The 20,552-nt window shown below is 42.0% G+C and overlaps 1 protein-coding gene across 2 annotated transcripts in view; it reads left to right on the top strand.

Moving 5' to 3' along the window:
• The window catches only part of adcy6b (adenylate cyclase 6b), a 54,320-nt gene that overhangs the window by 9,819 nt on the left and 23,949 nt on the right, over positions 1 to 20,552 (top strand). For both annotated transcript variants that reach the window (XM_080443622.1, XM_080443621.1), the window contains exons 4-5: positions 18,291 to 18,440; positions 19,084 to 19,205. In XM_080443622.1, coding sequence (XP_080299748.1) covers positions 18,291 to 18,440; positions 19,084 to 19,205 — 272 coding nt within the window. The remainder of the gene's footprint in view (positions 1 to 18,290; positions 18,441 to 19,083; positions 19,206 to 20,552) is intronic.

Raw genomic sequence — 20,552 nt, 5'->3', positions numbered from 1 at the left:
GGTCTTGGTTTTTGAAAGAGGACGTCCCTCAAAGGTTTTTGACGGATGCCTAAGTTTGATGTCATGTATGAGGGATGGTCTAATTAAAAGCTATTTCCTCAAGCTGTGACATGTAAATTAAAAAAGAACACCAATGTGCCATCATTGACCATCTTCACACAGCAACCATTTTGTTCTTGAGCAGTGGGAAACTACACCCTGATACATGATTCTTTTCTACGCTGCTATTAAGCAAAGACCCGCCCCATAGACCCGCCTTACCTGCCTCTGATTGGCTTCGTGGCAGCAGCCGTGTGTTGTTATCCCTGCCAGGCCGGAATGGCCAAAGGCGTGAGTGAGTCTCTGTCCATCTGTGAACAGCTAATCTCGGGCACCGCTGGACCGATCGGCGTGAAACTTTGCACGCCCACTTCCAGGAGGCCCAAAACGTTTCAAATGAGCCTTTTATAGCGTCACCATGAGGCTAGTCAAGCTAGTCATATGATCAAGACATATCTGTCCGAATTTTTAAATATTTCCAATATTCCATTCCCATTGGCTACGATTGGCTTCCAAAATGGCGACGTTTTAAAAAGATGTACTCTTAACGGGAAGATTTTTCTCAGCCTGTCTCCTTTCGTGCATATTATAACATTGTATGTTGGAGCTTTAATATAAACTTAGTAGTGCTTCCGCTCATCTACTTGATCTTAGTACCTGAGTTATGGCTTCCCTTCCTGGCGCCACACACTCTGGCTATGCTATGGCTCGGACTCAGACAAACAAATATAACTGTGTGCTGCTGATGCGCATAGAGCCCCCACATATGAACAGACACATTTGCGCGTGTACACACACACACACACACACACACACACACACACACACACACACACACACACACACACACACACACACACACACACACACACACACACACACACACACACACACACTAGGCAGACACTGTGCCGGCCGGAGAATTTATGTTTTGATATAGAGTGTATTTCCACAGAGAAGTATGCACAGCTGGGTATGTAGTATCTATACCATTGTGTCTTATGGTGGGATTATATGACTGAGGCAGCTATTGTTTTGTTCTAGGAATTTGTAGCACTGCAGACATGCATTATGCTGTACACGGATTAAAGAGGGACCAAAGACAAGTTGGTCATTTGTGTCTTCGTGGGTCCGCTAAAAAGGATCTATTGACTCACAGGTCAAGAAGAGAGTATGTAAAATCCTCTGTGTTGATTCATCCATTTTCAACTCCGAGAGTGTACAGACGGAACCACATCTCTGAGTGACACTCTCTGGGTTAAATTAACATTGAGGATTTTACTATGTGGAGCCTAAGGTACATTATTTATGCTTTTGTTTCCTATGCAGAGCTGGTACTAGAGGAAAAACCTGTTCGTGAGGCAGATTGTTGTGGGGTCAGTGAATGCAGAGTTGGTGGAAACATACTGATCCTTCACTGCTGAAAAAGATACCAGTCAATGAATTGTCGCACACCTGACAGAGGCGTGCATAATGCATTTAGGCCAGAACATTGGACTTACGTAAGAAAAACAGGTTGACACAGCAACCACACAATCTATCTTAACAGATTTTTTAGTTTTTCACAATGTTTAGAGTGAAAGTGTATGTCTCCCACCAACAATACTGTAAGTTAGTTCCTTCTTTTCACTCAGAATCTCAAATGAATGCTCAAAATAAGTGGGTTAGGGTACTGCTAAGATGTACTGTACTGCTCACAGTGAATCCAGTTCAGTGCACGCACGCACCCACACACAGGCAGGGCAAGGGCAGGCGATATTTAAAAAACTAATCTAAAAATCTAAAAAGGAATTCAAAAAATATATTCCAAAGATGTTTATCACACTAGAGAATGTGGATAAACATGATTATTGAAAAACATGACAAACGGGTACAGTACAGTTATTGGTGGTTCATTCACTCAGCTAGAACGTCCAATAAGTTCAGAAGTTTTATCACTTTACTGTAATGCAGCCATTAAGCCATGTAAAGCCGCCCTCCAGTAAATTTTACTTTAAGTTTCGCCCCAATTTCCTCACCAAACTAGGGATGTTAATAATGAATTGCCTATCAATTAATTCAGCAATTTAATATATTTTATTTGAAACAAACTGATCACCTTGATGAGGTTTGGTACCCAGCATTGACCGGTTTATTGCGTGAAATATTTCCCCCCTATCACCCCCCCCCCTCACTGATCGAGCTCTGGTCTGACATGACAACCACTTAAATTTTAGCAGTCTTGTGTGTGGTCCCCCCTTACGAGTTAATGTGATGACATCAACAAATGACGCGTTGACTCAACTTTGACTTTATTGACAGACAAGTCGACTTGCAAAAATCTGAAGTTGTTAATTCCCTAGCACACACACACCCATGCATGCACACTCACAGAGTCACACAAATACACTGAACCACATACCACAAACCTAACTATCATGGAGCCGTGTGTGTGTGTGTGTGTGTGTGTGTGTGTGTGTGTGTGTGTGTGTGTGTGTGTGTGTGTGTGTGTGTGTGTGTGTGTGTGTGTGTGTGTGTGTGTGTGTGTGTGTGTGTGTGTGTGTGTGTGTGTGTGTGTGTGTGTGTGTGTGTGTGTGTGTGTGTGTGTGTGTGTGTGTGTGTGTGTGTGTGTGCGCGTGCGCGTGCGTGCGATCTCTGTCCCCCTTCACAGCTCCAGATCACTTAGCTGCTGTCATCATCAGATTTGGTGCGTGCCAAACAATAATGGTGCAAATAATACATAGGCTGGAGTACCCCCCACCCTCCTCAGAGAGGGAAGGGGCTTGTTGTGACTCATCCACTTATTGTATTACAGCTTGGAGCAATGATATACACCTGGACAACCAACACCATCATGGGTGAGAAATATTGCTCTTTAATACTGACACTGATAGGGTGAATAACAGCTGGACTAATAATAGCTGAATGGCATATATGGTGGTTTACTAACAACGCATTTGACACCATCGTTTCGCGATGCCAACATTCCACGGCAAAATACACAAAATACATACTGTAGGGTATTTTTTGCACACTGTAGCCTATTACTGATCTTCTCCCCCATCAGAGCAATGGGATTTAGGTTGAAAATTGGTGAGATTTCCCTTTATTGCCAAACAGAGAACAGCTATTGTTGCGTATTAGGATCCATAGTGGTGATAACTGTTGAACAATGTGGCGTGCAATCCTCAAGGCTTTGAAAGGCAGTTTTGACAGCAGCTTCTACTGAACCTGGTGTGCCCTGCACAGTCAAATCCAAAGACTTTGAAGAGTGGACCCTTACGGGTCCATTTGGTCCCATTTGCACACCCCATTTGCACACCATTTGCACTCCTCAAAGTTAAATTAGCACAGACAGATTTTAATGTGTGTGCCCACTGATGGGAGAGAGGGTGTGAATGCCTGGCTGTCAAAGTTTGCCATTACGCTGGCTAAGTCTCTCATTAGCGTACTTGTCAATCATGTTCTCAGTCAACTGTGTCAACATTACAACAGCACAGAGACTGGCATCAGAATGCTACAGCAGTAGGATTCCAATGAATAAATAAAATAGATTATTCAGATATTTTATTTGTTAGATTATTTGTGGTAGTGTCCGTTTTGCAGGAGGGTTATCTTGACATGTTTTGTCCACACAAAGAGAACACTGTGTTCTTTAGTCCTCTTCACTTTTTCAGGGCAGATATTGCACACAAAATGTTGTCTTCGTTACACAGTGAGCCTTTGGCTGTTTGGATCTGTGGAGCAGCACAGGAAGGCAATGCTCATTCAAATGTTATTCAGACACTGAGATGCCGTAGATAAGATTACTGCTACTTTTCTCCATCTGTATTTTTCTCTGTCTCATTTAACAAGTCATTGTTCAACAAATGCCGGGGTTCACGGCAAAAGCACATAACATTTGGCGTGTCATCTTATCCCCATTGTCAGTGGATGATGTCACGTATAATAACAAGACCCTGGTCTCATGATGTCATTTCACAGACTCGGGGTTAAGCTACATTCGTTAGCCTGTTCGGGCACTTGGTGCCTCCGACAACATTCACCAAACCAATGGCTCCCGTAGCTCAAAAAGGCAATTGTGATTTATGATGCTTTCGCTCCATAGATATTTCTGTGTCATTTCCCATTTCCTTGCCTTTTAAGGCTGTATTACAGACCAAAACCAGATGACTGGCAGCTTTGCATGTTTGCGGCTTTCCCTTTTTTAGATGACATAGTGATTTGTCATGAGCCTCTTGATGTTGTAAAGAAGAGGCTTAGCCACGCAATGTTCATCATCCTTTAAAACACACACACACACACACACACAAAATAATCGTGAATTACCAAACACCGAACAAGCCCCTTTGATGCCAAACTGTACATGTCAGCAAAGTGGCATGCAGTCTAATTGGAGTTCCCAAACCTTTCCATGCCAAGGACCCCCAAATAGCCATAGCTTCTGGCTGTGGCCCCCTATTGTAAAATGACAAAAAGAAAAAACTACAAATTATTTTTTTTACAATGACATGCCAAAACTACTGGGTGAAAGTGGTTAAACTGGCACAATAATCTTCTAATGAACCGAATGGCCCTCCTGCCCCCCCCCCCCCCCCTGTGGCGCCCTGGGTGAGCCACACTTTGAAAACGTGTTCTAATTTTATCTGGATCCCCATCCCCAAGAGTCTTTGTTTCGGCATGCATGGCAGGGACAGAACACAATGTTACGACGTAGCACGGCATGTTGTGGTTGTCACTCTGTTCGTTGACACTCAACACCCATGTGTGGCTTTATCTTTGTAAAACTCTACTGACGTATCAAGCTTCACAAACATGTGGGACACGTGATGCTACCTTAAGCTGCCTCAGGAGACGGATTGGTTTCATGCATGAGTTCAGGGCTGAACAACTGATGAGGGGAGCAAAGCTTTCTTTTTTTGGGGGGGAAACTGCTCTCACTCTCCCGATGTTTAATCTATAACCTGTTTCTCTTGTCCCCAGTATTGATCTGTGTGCTTTGTAGTAAAAGTCAATATTAGGCATAGTTTGGGAGGTACTGTAGCACTGGATAGGGGAGGACACCAGTTGACGCTGTTAGTGGTAGAGTTTTGTTAGTGAGCTTTACTGATGCTTATGTTACTGGACTGTGAAACCAGACCCTTGTGTGTTTTTGTTCCCAGCCTGTGGTTCAGTCACTGTTTCATTTGATGTAGTTTATGTTGCTGCCCCGGTCTTTCTTCTGTTACTGTATTTTGATTGCAAAACTTGCTCATACAGTGCATGCTATTACACTGAACTTAAACTAATTGGTTCGCTCCATTCATTTCAGTTTTGTTACGCAACATTTTGGGATACATCCTGTTTTTTGGGAAAACAAAGAGAATGATCCTTTCATACTGTAATAATCACATGAATTGATTTGGAGGGAACAAATGAAATGAAAATTCTTGGAAGTTTTGCTCATAGACGCTGTACAGTTCAAGGTCCAGCCTCCCTCGCTTGGTTGGAAACTGAGAGGGGCCAACGGAGAATGGACTTGGGTTTGTTGTAGGGGTGCAGCTGCAGCAGTTAATGGAACTATTCAATTTAATCAATCTTTTTAAAAAAAATAGAATAATCGCTAAAAAGATAACCGAGGGGTGCCCGCTGGCCTAGCGGTCCAGGCGCATACCACATTTGCTGGTAATCCAGCTTGACCTTTGCTGTGTGTCACCCCCCCCATCTCTCTCCCCATTTCCTGTCAGCCTATGGCCCTGTCAAATAAAGGCATAAAAGCCCCCCCAAAAAGAAGATAATCGAGACTTGCAGCCCTAGTTGGTTGGGTTAAAATTTCACGTGTTCATCATGTATCTGTCAGCTTTTTCAGATTCCCTTCTGATTGGCTTGCATTGGCTTTCAAAGTTTGCACAAAATGCCACAAATCATGAATGCAGCGTCCGATTGCCATGAAACTTTGCACAGACACTACCAGTAGGCCAAAGAAGAACCTCCACCCTAAATATTTAAAATCTGCCTCATGGTGGCGCTATAACAGGCCACTTCATGTTTTGGCCTATAACTCTTGAGCCGTAGGTTGTACAATCAAAATATTTTCACCCTTGGATCATGACGCAACTCCCCTCATAGGCCCCGGCCATTTGTGCCAGACTAGATTTTCTGCCATTTCACGTTTTCTTCAAAACACACTTTTTGCTCCTACTCCTACAAATTCTGTCCAAAACCCACACAAGTCGTTACATATTATCTCTGGAGTCAAGTGATCAAGCTGCTGTATCAGTCAGACCTTTCCAGATTCCATTCCAATTGGCTATGACTGCCTTCCAAATTATGCACCCTGACCTGGCGTCGATCTGCGCACCGAAGAGCGCACTTTTCTAGTTGCAGCTGTCCCTTCTCCAGCTGGGTGGGTGTGTGTGTGTGGGCAGGAAGTGTAAGGTTTAGTGAGGACACAGCTGGGAACAGAGTGTTGTGTCCACTGTTGCCCATCCATCCAGCCATCCCTCTGTATGTCCAGCCAAGCAAGCGTCAGACCACCAAAGCAGCCTAGACAGCTGACGGCGGACAGCCAACAGTACACTGGTGCACTCATACCTTTTACAAATGCACTTGACACTTCCTGACAGCACACAACGACAGACCTGTCTGTCCATCCATGCCCATTCATAGCAGCGTGATGTTTCTGTTCTGATATACCAAACCATAGTAGTGGATATGTTTTTTCTTTTTTTTTCAAAATCCTTTTATTAGATTTTTTGAATATTCCCCAGATATAATCAGATAAAAAAAATTGGACAGAAGTGATTGAACATTCATAGTGAACAAAAATAACGAATAATAAGCAATAATAAATAAAAGCAGTTAACAAAGACATGGTAAGTATGAATTGAGAAACAAAATAGGGTACAACTGCAATTTAGCTCTTTTATCATGTCAAGGACCCCCAAAATTATATGTTTTTGACCGCCGACCCCTATCAAAATATGTTGTTCCAGGGACCCCCAGAAGCAAGGATTTGTGTTAAAAAATGTGTTCCAAAAAATATACTGTATGTATTCAAAGATGTGCACAAATGTTCAATATTTAGAAAAAAAATGCACATCTACAAGCTCGTAGCGATACGAGCTTGTAGATCTGGTATTTTTGAATAGTCAAAGTATAAAATAATGGTGATCACTTAATTCTCCTCTGCTTTTGTTGGGGGGGGGAATTGAACACATATTTGCCATTTGGGATCCTTTTTGAACATAATGCCAGTGTGCGATAATGTGTGTGAGGACAGGTACGTACGTACCTTGAAGATTAAGGAAAGATGAGCGCAGTAATCCCTTCATTTGAGAACTTGTTGAGGACTTGTTGAACTAAAACAAATGGAGACTGATGTGGGTATGCTTAGCATTATTCAATAAATCCTGGATAGCTGGGAGATTTGCATCATGTTTGGAAAACATTCATCTGCCAGTATTAATTTAGGATATTTTCCTCTGAGAGATGTGCGGCCCAAGTCCAAAGCTCTTGAGCCTGGTGGAATTTACTCAGTTTACACAGTGTTTCACAAAGATTACTCCATGGTCTCACTGGTCACCAGAGACCAATTTAGCTATGACGCAAACAGAGCTTCAATTCCAGATGGCAATGACCCAAGTTGGCAAAGATAGACCAACCCCCCCCCCCCCCCCACCATGCCTCATTTTTCTGCAACATTTAAACCTTTATAAGGAATGAGTTTGCTTTGTTCAAGTCTAGAGCTAGCAGAACAACAGTGTTTCAAAATAGTGTGTATTTTTGCGACAAGATTACAGGCCGTTGCTGATTTTGGAGTTTGGGTCCAGTCGGAAGAGTCTCTGATGGACTGATCATCCGAGATGAGCTGTTCATCTCTGACACAAGTTTCTGAAAGACATTTCAAAAGCTCTTAGAGATCAATCAGTGGGAAGTAGTCCCCATGTCAGCAGTGTCTCCAGAGCATTTCTTCTGTCTTAGGGGAAATGTCATTCTGAACTTTCAACTCAGCTGCTATAGAGAGACAGATGGGCTGGTGGGATAGCGGTCACAGTCACATATTGGAACTTATCCTTCACTGTGTCCATTGTCAAATGCTGCAGTTCCGGTTCAAATCCACGCATTGATTTCTTGGTTGATGCCTTTGTTTGATGAGTGTTGAGTATGTCTCTAGTTATCAGTGCTGAAGTGACCCCTATGTTGTCTTTTTTTTTTTATCCCGCGATTTTTGTAACCCTTTTTTTTCACCCGGTGCCAATTTTCTAAGTGATTTAGCCATCATAGTCATCATACATTTGTGTATGTCTCAGTATGTGAGTGACTTCACTATTGAAGTCAGGATGCGTTTTCAGCATGTTTGCAGATAGAGACATAAATAAAAGAGATAAATTAGCACTCATAGGCAATAAACTGAAAATATATCAAAACCAATTTTATGTAAGCAATAACCGACTTATAACCGAATAATCGAGATGCAAGTTCTTTTTTAAATTATTTTCTTATATGAACAAATCGACACGAAAAAACTAGATTTTTTTATAATCAACTAAAATGTTTAGACTGATTAGCCGTCGTTGTACAATCGTGGCGTGCAAAAATAGTGTAGATGTAGATATGCTAAAATCGTTCATTAATCATAATCAAGGCAAAAGTTCAAAATAATCGTGATATTGATCTGATGTCCTATCACCCAGCCCTACAGTGTACTTTCTTTATCATTCCATCCCTTCCGCCTTGCCCAAAGAAAACACCTTGCTGAGAGCCGCACCTTATAAGCCAATGTTTGGTTGTGTGTGGTGTGCCTCCCGGGACACCCCAACGAGTACATGGAGAACGTTTAACGACATCATACAGTAGGAGGCTAACTCCCAGGGTTCGATTTGTTAAAAAATAAAATAAAAAAGGACTTGAGCCCCTGTATCGCAAACATTGACAAATTTGGACACACATATTTTTACACAAATTGTGATATCATCAAACATATCAGAAATGCTAGTATTTAATTCAGTCTGACCAGAAGAAGGGATAAAACATATCCCCAGTGGCTATAAAACGAATGACCAGGTGGGCGATATCAAAAGCAGAGGCATAGACCCCTTCACCCCTGCAAATCGAACCCTGGTTAGGTAACCAAACGCCCTGTTATGGTCATTAAGGGATTGCATTATGCCTGGTGAGAGACAGAGCCCTCCTGCTCAGTGTTGCCATGTCCGCTTATTATAAGCGACTTTGGGCTTGTTTTTCTGTTAAGTTGCTTGTAAATATTGGTGGTTGCGGGTTGTGTTTTTTTGGGCTTGTTTCTAAAGTGTAGATGCTTATTTGGGCTTGTTTCCTAATGTTGTTTAAACCAGTGGTTCTTAAACATTTTCATGTCAAGGACCCCCCAAATTAATATGTATTTGTCCTCAGCCCCCCCCCCCCCCCCTCATCTGAAAATATTTAGTTCCAGGATTTACAAGATTTGTGTATTTAAAATGTTTAAAAACTATATAAGATTTTTTTTTAAATAACAGATCTACAAGCTCAACACACGATGAGCTTGTAGAGCGTCTATTTTCAAATAGCCGTAGCTTAAGATGCTTCTTTTGGGCTTGTTTTCACAAACCTGGTTCCTTAATATTTCTCTAGAAAAATCTGGCAACACTGCTCCATGCTCCTCTCTTTACAACTCATCTCTCTATCAGGTCAGAATGACCTGCACGGTCTGTGCTGGTTTAGCCAGCCAAGCTGATGATGAGAGACCAGTAGCAAACACAACAGGCTGTGTGGATCAAAGAGCTGTCAGCCTGAATGGAACCACATATGCACACATCACACACACGCACAGACACGCACATTACGTGCGCACGCACGTGACACACATATACATCTCTCACACAAGATTTGTTAAAAAGCGCAAGCATCTGATGACCTGTCATGAATGTGAGCATTATTCATAATTAATATTATCATATTATATTGAGGTGTGTGTGTGTGTGTGTGTGTGTGTGTGTGTGTGTGTGTGTGTGTGTGTGTGTGTGTGTGTGTGTGTGTGTGTGTGTGTGTGTGTGTGTGTGTGTGTGTGTGTGTGTGTGTGTGTGTGTGTGTGTGTGTGTGTGTGTGTGTGTGTGTGTGTGTGTGTGTGTGTGTGTGTGTGTGTGTGTGTGTGTATAGTGTATATATATATATATATGCGACCCGCGTTCGAATCCCGGGCGTTGCACAGTACACACATATATTTGATATCTTATCTCAGGTACCATGTGTAAATATGGAGATAGCTTGTTTGTTTTTTTTGTTCTCTTGTTTGATCTCCTTTCCCCCTTGTCTCCCCCCCCCCCCTTCTTTTTCCCTTTCTTTTTTTCTATGGAAATAACGATACGATATGAACTATGCACGAAAACGAATTTCACCCACTTTTATTGACTATAAAGCTGATTCTGATATATACTGTATATAACAGGCTGACATGAGGTTAGACAGGAATCCCCATGGACCATGATTTTTGCAGATGACATTGTGATCTGTAGTGAGAGCAGGGATCAGGTGGAGGAAAAACTAGAGAGGTGGAGATATGCCCTGGAAAGGAGAGGAATGAAGGTTAGCCACAGCAAGACAGAATGCATGTGTGTGAATGAGAGGAACCCAAGTGGAACAGATAGGCTACAGAGAGAAGAAATAAAGAAGGTGGAGGATTTTAAGTACTTAGGGTCAACTTTCCAGAGCAAATGGAGAGTGTGGAAAAGAGGTAAAGAAACAAGTGCAAGCAGGTTGGAACAGGGGGAGAAAAGTGTCAGGTGTGATGTGTGATAGGAAAGTATCAGTAAGAATGAAAGAAAAGGTGTGCAAGACGGTGGTGAGACCAGGTATGTTGTATGTTTTAGAGACAGTCGCACTTAATTTACCTTCCTTGGTTCAGAGCAGGAAACCATGCAGAGCTAAGCCCTATACGAATGCTTCAAACAGTAAAAAAAAAAAAATCAATGGATTATTAATTGCGATAAAATTATGAACGCTGTTAATTCGGTGACGCGTTAACACGTTAATAACGTGTTAGTCTCCCGTTTTTCAAATGTTTCCGGTCATACAGTCTGGAGCACAGAAGCTCTGATCATGATCAAGCGATAAAGCGGATGTGAAGCCTACCCACTTCCGTTTCGTCTTTACAGTCGCGCACATTTTTCATAACATAAATAAATATCATCTAAGCATATATAGCTTGCTGCTTAGCAGAAATGGGGAAATAATTAAATGTAAAGATATATTTTTTGATATTTTCGTGAACGGAAATGCCAGCTTCCTCTCTCGGATTTCGGGAGGTGTAGTTCCAGACTATATAGCATTCGGAGACTGTGGATTAGTTGTCTGGTTACGCAAGACTAATAACGTGTTAACTTTGACAGCATTAATACAGTATATATGGTTGCACTTGAAATTATTCAAACCCCACTGCAAATCTGCTCATTGGCAAAATTCACAATCTGTCAACTGTATGAAACAAACTAATCAAATAAGAACAAAATAAGTAGCTCAACACAACTAATAATGAGTTGTTTCCCCAAATTCAACGCAAAATGACACTTTTAATGACTATTGCAGGCTCAGAATTATTCAAACTGTTCATGACAAGTGTCTTTTAGTACTTAGTAGAGCACCCTTTTGCTGTTATGACCTGCTGAAAACGTGATGCATGCATAGCCAGACACCAGCTTCTGGCAGCATTCATGAGGAATCTTAGACCATTCCTCAGGCCTCCGGTTCTCTCATATGCACTCATTTGCGTTTTGCAACCGCCTTCTTCAAATCCCACTAGAGATTGAGGTTCAAGTCAGGAGACTGTGACGGCCACGGCCACTGTAGAATCTTTCAGAACTTCCCCGAAACCAAGCCTTACGCTGTGTTCAGATATAAAAGCACGAAGCTACGCTAAAAGCAATAATTGGGCGTGTACGAGGTTTTGAGTGGCAGCTGTCAGTCATGTCTCAGCGTATGTGCCTGCGTGGTGTGGTGAACAAACAGACTGTATGGACAGCAGCTGTAGATGGGAAAGGAATCATATATCACATTTCTCAAATAGATGATTAATTAGAATATGTATTAACATAATTTAAACAGATCCACTCAGAACACTGACGTGTAAAATGTATGTAGAAGCCTTTATCAGCCACCTTTAACACACCAAACTCTTTGTTTCCTCTTTCTGATTCCAAGCAATAGTGTGGTTATGGAACTAACCCAAAACAGTCATTCAATGGAGTTATTCCAAACAATATATGTATTGAAATAACCCCAAATACAGCCATTCAATAGAGTGATTCCAAACATTAGAGTGGTTATTGAATTCACCCAAAACAGTCAATCAACAGAGTGATTTCAAGCAATAGCGTGTTTTGACCTAAAACACAGTAATTCAGTAGAGTATCACAAGCTATAGTGTGGTTATTGAACCAACCCTAAACACAGTCATTCAATAGAGTGATTCCAAGCAATAGCGTGCTTATTGAAGTAACACAATACAGTCATTCAATAAAGCGATGATTCCAAGAAATAGTGTTGTTATTGAACTAACCCAAAACACACAATCATTTGATAGAGAGCTAAAAAAGAAAGGAAAACAATCTTAAAGTTTGCAATGAGTTCACTCTGTATGCAGAGAATAAGGTCTGTGGTTAACATAAGCCTAAGAGAGTTTCAGGTTTTGTTATATGACATAAATTATACCTGTTAATTTGTCAGCTGTGAATTTGAAGCCATTTTGTGCGAATTAACATATTAATTTCCTGTGTGGTTCACAAATCTTACATTTATTTGTAAATTTTTGTATCTTGTTGAATAAAATATGTAATATCATAAGGCATTGTTTGTTACAGAGAATATTTATCCAAAACCCAATGCAATAATTATGCTAGACATCTGTGATGGGAACCCATGGTGGGAGTTACTATTGTAGGGTCATCCCTGTAGCACTTCAGCTTAACTGCTGTATTTTTATTGGTCTCACTAGGTATTTCATTTGCATTGCATTTGCAACCAAATTTACATTAGCAAGGATGACTGTGCTGTTTCTTTATTCAGTCAGGAGAATGAATAATCAGGAGAGAGAACTCACAAGGATACAAGATGAACAAGTGAAATACAAGATGAACAAGTGAAATTAGAAGTGATTAAACGAAAAATAGTACTGTAGAGTACCTTTAATGTCTTTATGGCAGTGGTTCTCAAAGTGGGGTCCGGGGACCGCCAGGGGTCCTTCAGGTAAATATATCATCAAAATCTGTTTAACCACTTTAACCCTATATACATCGGCTATTTAAAAACAAAATCTTGGAAAGAATTTGAAACGTTTTGAACATTATGTTTATGCCAATTTGGGAGTCCTGGGAGACATGAAAATGTTTGACAACCACTGCTTTAGGGCGACTGAAATCCCACACCGTTGCCGGGCTGTGCCCACTTGATTTGGCTGCATGTAAAGTATTGCCGAGATGTGTGGTCCTGCGACCTGCAGGTGGCCCTGTATCTCAGACTGGGTCACTTAACAAAGTTATTCGGCTCACTTAACTCTGTTGAGCGCCATCTGTTAAGGATTAATGTGATCAAGACGTATCAGAGGCCTTAAAGAGCGACGTGCCTTCACTGATGTCCCTGGGATTGCACAACAGGACTTAGTGGGAAGCATTGGCTCATCAAAGATTTATGAAGGCAATAGGCTCATCAGTAATTGAGCTACTATATGGCACAAGTCCAACATTGTGGTTTAGCAACAATTACCTGGCTGATCCAAACAGATGTTTTATTAGAATGAACACAAAACTTTTGTACTTCTCTCACACGCCTGATCTTTCAATACAATAATGGCGAGGTGTCCTCCTGACAACTTTGTCCTGAAAGTCTTGAAAATGTCTATTTTATGCAGGTGTGAAAATGCATACAGTATATGAACATATATTTAAATATCTTGTCAAAAGGACAAAACAAAAAAAGCTGGAGTCGAGCTTTTCCATTGTGGTCCTTTGAGTGCAAATGTGTGGGTAAACTGAGTGCCGTGTGGGGGGTTGTAGCAGAGACATACAGAAGAATAAAGTTCATAATAAATGCGTTCATAAAATTTCAACCTACTACTCCACTAAAATAGCAAAATGAGTACTGTAAATGGAATTTGTTACAACTCAACTAATTGCGATCAGCCATTCTCTGACTTCATGCATCAAGGGTGAAGGAAAAGAAACACTTGCTGCCGTGTTTGGGTGCACTTTACTGTATGTGGACTTCCCAGAAATAAAAGATGAGAAGAGATTTGAAAAGAAATTAGAGCCTAGCAATGCCATATTTTTGGGTCCAACACCGATCCCGATTTTGGAGAGTCCTAGACCACCGATTACCGATCTTTTGACCAATATTTTCTCAAACTTCATCCAGCCTGTGACCTCAGTCATCTTTGACGTCTGACTCCTAATGTGGGCAAGGTTACTTTCAGCTTGACCACAGCCCCATTGAGTTCCATTATAAAATGAGAAAGTGTATTTCAAAAATTATAAAACCTAAGTGTGTGTGAAAAATAAATGAGTGGAGGTACTTCTGTGACCTACTGGCAGTGTGTAAACCGGGTTTAATTCTATTTCCCCATTTAAGCATTATTCAGAAATGGTAAAAAAATGCTAGTCTGCAAGCTCACAACTCATGTCATGTCGTGTTGTGTTGCGATATATTGGCCGGGTGCTACGAAATATGTCCTTCCCCTATTGACCTGCCCCTAATCCCGTTGGGTCATTGTTCTCGGATTGAACAAGGAGTGGTCACTGGGTCCAGACTGATAAACAGATTGAAGTTGACATGTCACTGTCCTGTGGTAATAGGTGTTTTGTTGGAAATGCAGGTCGCTAGATTGTCTTTGTCTTGTTGTGACAACAAAGGGCCAACCCATATGTATACAGTGTAAACCTCATTCTGGTCCTGTAGTGAAAATGGCAAATACAATTTGCTGCATCTTCTGCAACTACATTTGACAGCTATTTTTTCCCCTTTTATATTTTCTTCTGTTTTTTTCTTGTAGGTGTTATTCATGTTCCCTCCCTCAATTGCTACTTTTCTTTACTGGTGTTCACAGCCATTGACAAGAGCGTGTGTGTGTGTGCGTGTGCGTGTGCGCCCAATTGTGTGTGTGTGTGTGTGCCCAATCTTTTTTTATTTGACCAAGGAGATATGATTTTTCGAAGATCTAGACTCCCATCCACTTCCTTGTTAACTTAAAACTTAAAAATTCTGTATCTCGGCTCCTGAGTACTTTTTTTTTTTTCAATGAAAAATCTCTGGCAGTGGGCAAACGCGGCCGTGTGTGTGTGTGTGTGTGTGTGTGTGTGTCAGTGGAACACCCAATAATGTTCCACTGGAAGACAGTTTACAGTAGATTTTTGAAAATTGTCCCAACCTACAGTATGTATGATTTATTTCGGTCCGTTTAACAAACCTAGTATGACCCTGACTAGTTCATTCTGTGCAGTCTGCAGGGTGACTTTGAGAAGTTTAATTAAACTCTCAAACCAGGAAGTGCAGGCAAACTCAAATTGACATAAATTAAATATTAAAGTCCCAGCCTATCACCAGAAATCCCCCCCCCCCCAAACTGTTTACTGTACATATTTTTGGTTTTTAATCCTTTTAGCAGATCTTGTATAGAAATGTACTTTCTGTGCCTTTTTTGCAAACTGTTCATAAAGTATTAAATCAATCAATCAATGGCCAAAATTAACATTATGTCCTTCCTTATGCAGTAACCTAAAATGTTGTCAATCACGAGAGTGACGAGACCAGATGTCTCACTAAAATACAACCAAGGTACTTCACTAATGATTTTAGCGAGACTTAAGTCATCATTCAACATAATCTTAAAATCAGAAGCTAGCTGACTCGTCTCTCTCATTCTCTCATTCACACACACACACATGCACACAGGTTTGACAACATACCGGTCGTGACTCAATGAACGCATGGTACCGGTGTTTAGATTTGCTTAGTGGAGATGTTCTATCAACATTGTCTGAAAATACGCCGACCGAACGAACACTGTGTTTTGTTCTTGCATGTCTTTTTCTCATTATTGATGATATAATCTTCAGAGGAAGCACTCCATGCTCCCCGGTCAGGGGTCAAGAGATTTTCCCAGGCGGGAGTGTGTTTCTTGAGTTTTGTTTTGTAACGTGCACACATGCGTGTGCACGTTTCACAGGGAAAGGGGGAAGTCCAGAGCTCAAGGCATCATTTTCTGATGTTCTGGCTGTGTCTGTGGTCTTAGTGCATGAAGAAATGACTACACACACACACACACACACACACACACACACACATACAAACACACACAGCAAGTTTGGAGGATTGCTTTCGAGGTCATTAGCCTGACTAAGCTAACTGTAGCCCTGTGGTTCTCAACCTTTTCTGGATCAGGGCCCATTTGAAAATCTCCAAAGTGTTGGGCTGCCGTGTTAAGTAGGGCTGCCTGTCACAATTAGGACATTTTGCTTGACCATTAATTGTCACCCAAAATAATTTGCGATTAATGATTAATTGTGTTTCTGTCGTTGAACACTGGAATATATGAATATAAATGACATTTCTGTTTGGATTTGAAGTAGCACAGGGCAGATATTACCGAACCTAGATATACAAAGAAATGACTGACATATTTAATAACTATATTTAATTTTAAAAAAAAGGCCTAGTGTTAAGTGGTCGGATGGGTGGGCCGCATGCATTTTCAGAGCATTGTTTATTTTAATGATCAATCGATTGTGTTCTGGCTTGGATCAATGGAACTAAACACAGTATATTCCTATTTATCGGTATCGCAATCAAGGTTTTAAAGAAGAAGAAAAAATACCACGTAACTTTGTGTCATGTTGTTATCATTCAAATCTTAGTGTTTTTTTGGCAATTATTTGGGAGTCCACTCTCAATTATACCCTTGTTCTCAACCCGTGGGTCCCCGGCCCACAGGTTGAGAACCACTAGTTTGGCCTACATCTAAACTTAATTTACTCAAGCCATAGATAATGGCATTCTGCATTGCACTGTGGTCTGAGACAGCCATTGTTCAGCCAGCATACCGGACTGCACAGGGTACACATGAGAACTAATCTTTAGTCCATAGTCTCCCTCCGTCTTTCTCTGTTATCTACAGCTTCCAGTTCAAATATACCCTATTGAGACACAATAACATAGCCACCCAGTGCAACCCAAAAAACTTTGAGTCTCTGTAAAGTCAACATTTCACAAAACCTGTATCTTGTTTTTGTTTCGTTTTTATTTATGATGCATCTATGTATACTGGTATAATTGTATTGCTGTTGTGATGTGATAAATAAAAACAATTGATTCAAAAAAACATTTCACAAAACTGTTTTTTAGCTGGCTGTTATTATTTTCATAAGCCCCTATAGGGCCTACACAGTATAGTGTTCATTTAACTCTGAATGAAAGTGTAAAAGTGGACCCCTTACTCTCTGATACACATGTAAATGAACCACTTTCAACCTGGCATACCTATTTTGGGAATGTCATTATAGGCAAAACATAGCAAAAAAATAGCTCTGCGGAAATAGCCACAATAGATTGTGGATCGTCTATTTTCGCCATGTGACACAAGGCAGTATGAATCAGCCTTAAGTCTTTAACCGTCATTAACATTTTACTGTGTAGACTCATGACGCTCGGCGTTGAGAGGATGTTGTAAACTGTCCTTTTTCAAGTAGGAAAAAGAAAAACAGGCAAACTGGAGTCACGGGGTTTCCACGTGACTCCAATGATGCATTGCATTGGACCCTAGGGGCTTCCTATCTGCCGTATAGAAAGCGAGACACGATAAGAATGTCCCCTCAAGAACAACCACAAGGCCGTGCTCATCATCGCTAACCAGATCACGTCCGATGACTCCTCAGACATTTGAGGAATTCTTCTGCTTGCAGTAGATCTTATGACATAAAGTCATATCAATTTTGTTTATTGACCTCACCCAGGTCACGGAAGGTTCACCGCGTTGTCGTATTATGAAATCTTATCTATACTTGAAGGTATGTTTGTAATGTTGTTGTCTCTTTTTTTTTCTTTCTCCTCCCCTGTGTGTGTGTGTGTGTGTGTGTGTGTGTGTGTGTGTGTGTGTGTGTGTGTGTGTGTGTGTGTGTGTGTGTGTGTGTGTGTGTGTGTGTGTGTGTGTGTGTGTGTGTGTGTGTGTGTGTGTGTGTGTGTGTGTGTGTGTGTGTGTGTGTGTGTGTGTGTGTGTGTGTGTGTACCTGAATATTTGTGCATGTGGGTGCATTCAGATCAGTGCCAACGTGCTGATCTTTCTTTGCACTAACATGATTGGGATCTGCACCCATTACCCTGCGGAGGTGTCCCAGAGACAGGCCTTCCAGGAGACCAGGGGCTACATACAAGCCAGACTGCACCTGCAGAGGGAGAACCAGCAGCAGGTGAACACACACACACACGTGTCAATATAGCCATATTCATGCATATGCACTTGCATGCACATATTCAAGTGTATGCAAGCGTTCTTACTTTAAGTTACTCTCTCTTAAACACACACACGGTTGCACACACTGCATAAGCAAATCAGCACCCTCACCTATATCCTTTAGGGAAGATAAATACACAAAAAGCATCAACAATGCTCAGTGTTGATTTATCCGTTCCTAACTCTTGACAGTGTACAAACCAGATGGACCCGTTACATTTGTTACACTGTCAGAGTTAGGTTTGTTTGTCTGAGCTTTTTGGAGGTCAACAATATGTTGTGGAGTGTACTGTACGTCGTCTCTCTATTTGACTAACACGTTCCCACTCAGAGGCCAGCCAAGGCAGGGTGACTCATTGAGCATTCTACTGGTGCAAACTGATGGATGTGAATGGACTGAACTGAATGCCCTCCCACTACCACCATCTCTCTCTCTCTCTCTCTATCTCGCTGTTTCTCTGTCTCTCTCTGTCTCTCTCTGTCTGTCTGTCTGTCTCTCTCTCTGTCTGTCTGTCTCTCTCTCTCTCTCTCTCTCTCTCTCTCTCTCTCTGTCTCTCTGTCTCTCTGTCTCTCTCTCTCTGTCTCTCTCTCTCTCTCAGGAGCGCCTACTGCTGTCGGTGCTGCCGAGGCACGTTGCCATGGAGATGAAGGCAGATATCAATGCCAAGAAGGAAGACATGATGTTTCACAAGATCTACATCCAGAAACACGACAACGTCAGGTAAACACTGACTGGACACACGAACACACGCGCGTGCAAGCACGCACGCACGCACGCACGCATACATACATACACACACAGACACACACGCCCACAAGTGTGTGAAAGTGACGAGGTAGATGTCCACTGCACACTGACCTGATTTACACAGTAAGTGTTGGTTGGGTGAAGAAGTTCCACATCAGGTGGTATACATTATGCAAGTTGTTTGCTTTTGGCATTGACAGCGCTGGCTGTGATAATGATACTGACTGAGGCATCCTGCTATGCTTTCAATAGTAAACTATAGGCGGTTTGCCCCCCCCCCCCCCCAACACACACACACACACACACACACACACACACACACACACACACACACACACACACACACACACACACACACACACACACACACAGAGACACACACGTCTTGGTTTTCACCATTGGAGCTCACCTCCAGAGAAGGGAATAGCTGTGTTTGAGTGCTTAATTAAATCTTTCCTTTCGTTAGCCCGCGGTGGAGGGGCCACTCTGTCGAGGTCAACAGGGTGCAGGGTAGACGAAGGGCTAAGACCACCACACACACACACACACACACACACACACACACACACACACACACACACACACACACACACACACACACACACACACACACACACACACAGTCCCTACAGTAACACCTGTGACATGACCCAAATAGATACACCCTCTTTGTCTTGCGCTGGACAGTTAAAAAATTAAGGTGCTGCCTCTCCCAAGAGAGACTGAATTATGTTATTAGTGGATGTAATGAGGCCGAACCAGAGGGCCCAACAGCGCCATCTGTCTGCGGCGAAGGGGAGACTCGGTCTCTGCTGCCTTGTTGCCTTGTTTATCCTGTTCCGTTAATTACTATCACAAGTTAGAAATGAAAGGCACGCAGAGCTTCTCCCCCCATGCCTGGGAGAAACGGAGGGAGGGAGAAACATATGCAGACAAAAGGATGAGTCTGAGAGAGAGAGAGAGAGAGGGGGGGGGGGGGGGTTAGAGTGAGAGGAAGAGAGATAGAAAAAGAAAGGAACAGAAAGAGGGAGGGAGGGAGGGAGAGGCAAGGCTTGAGTAAGGGAGAGACAGAGAGAGCGAGAGAAAAAGACAGATGGAGGGTAAAGCGGAGAGGCGGAGGGCAAGAGGAAAGGAGAGACAGAGAGTGAAAGAAAGAAAAGGAGAGAAGGATGGCAAGAGAAAAGGAGAGGGAGAGCAAAACAAACCAAATCAAGCGCTGGTTGTGGAAGGGAAAGGCTTGAGGAGGTGACCTACATTGGCCTCTAGATGGTAAAAAACAACAACATAGAGCTCAGGGTGCCTGGTGGCTCAGCCTGCACG

The sequence above is a fragment of the Gymnoscopelus braueri genome, assembly GCF_963280865.1.
Source record: "Gymnoscopelus braueri genome assembly, chromosome: 12".
Lineage (NCBI taxonomy): Eukaryota > Metazoa > Chordata > Actinopteri > Myctophiformes > Myctophidae > Gymnoscopelus > Gymnoscopelus braueri.
The sequence above is the reverse complement of the archived record's forward strand: the minus strand, read 5'-3'. Positions and strand labels throughout refer to the sequence as shown.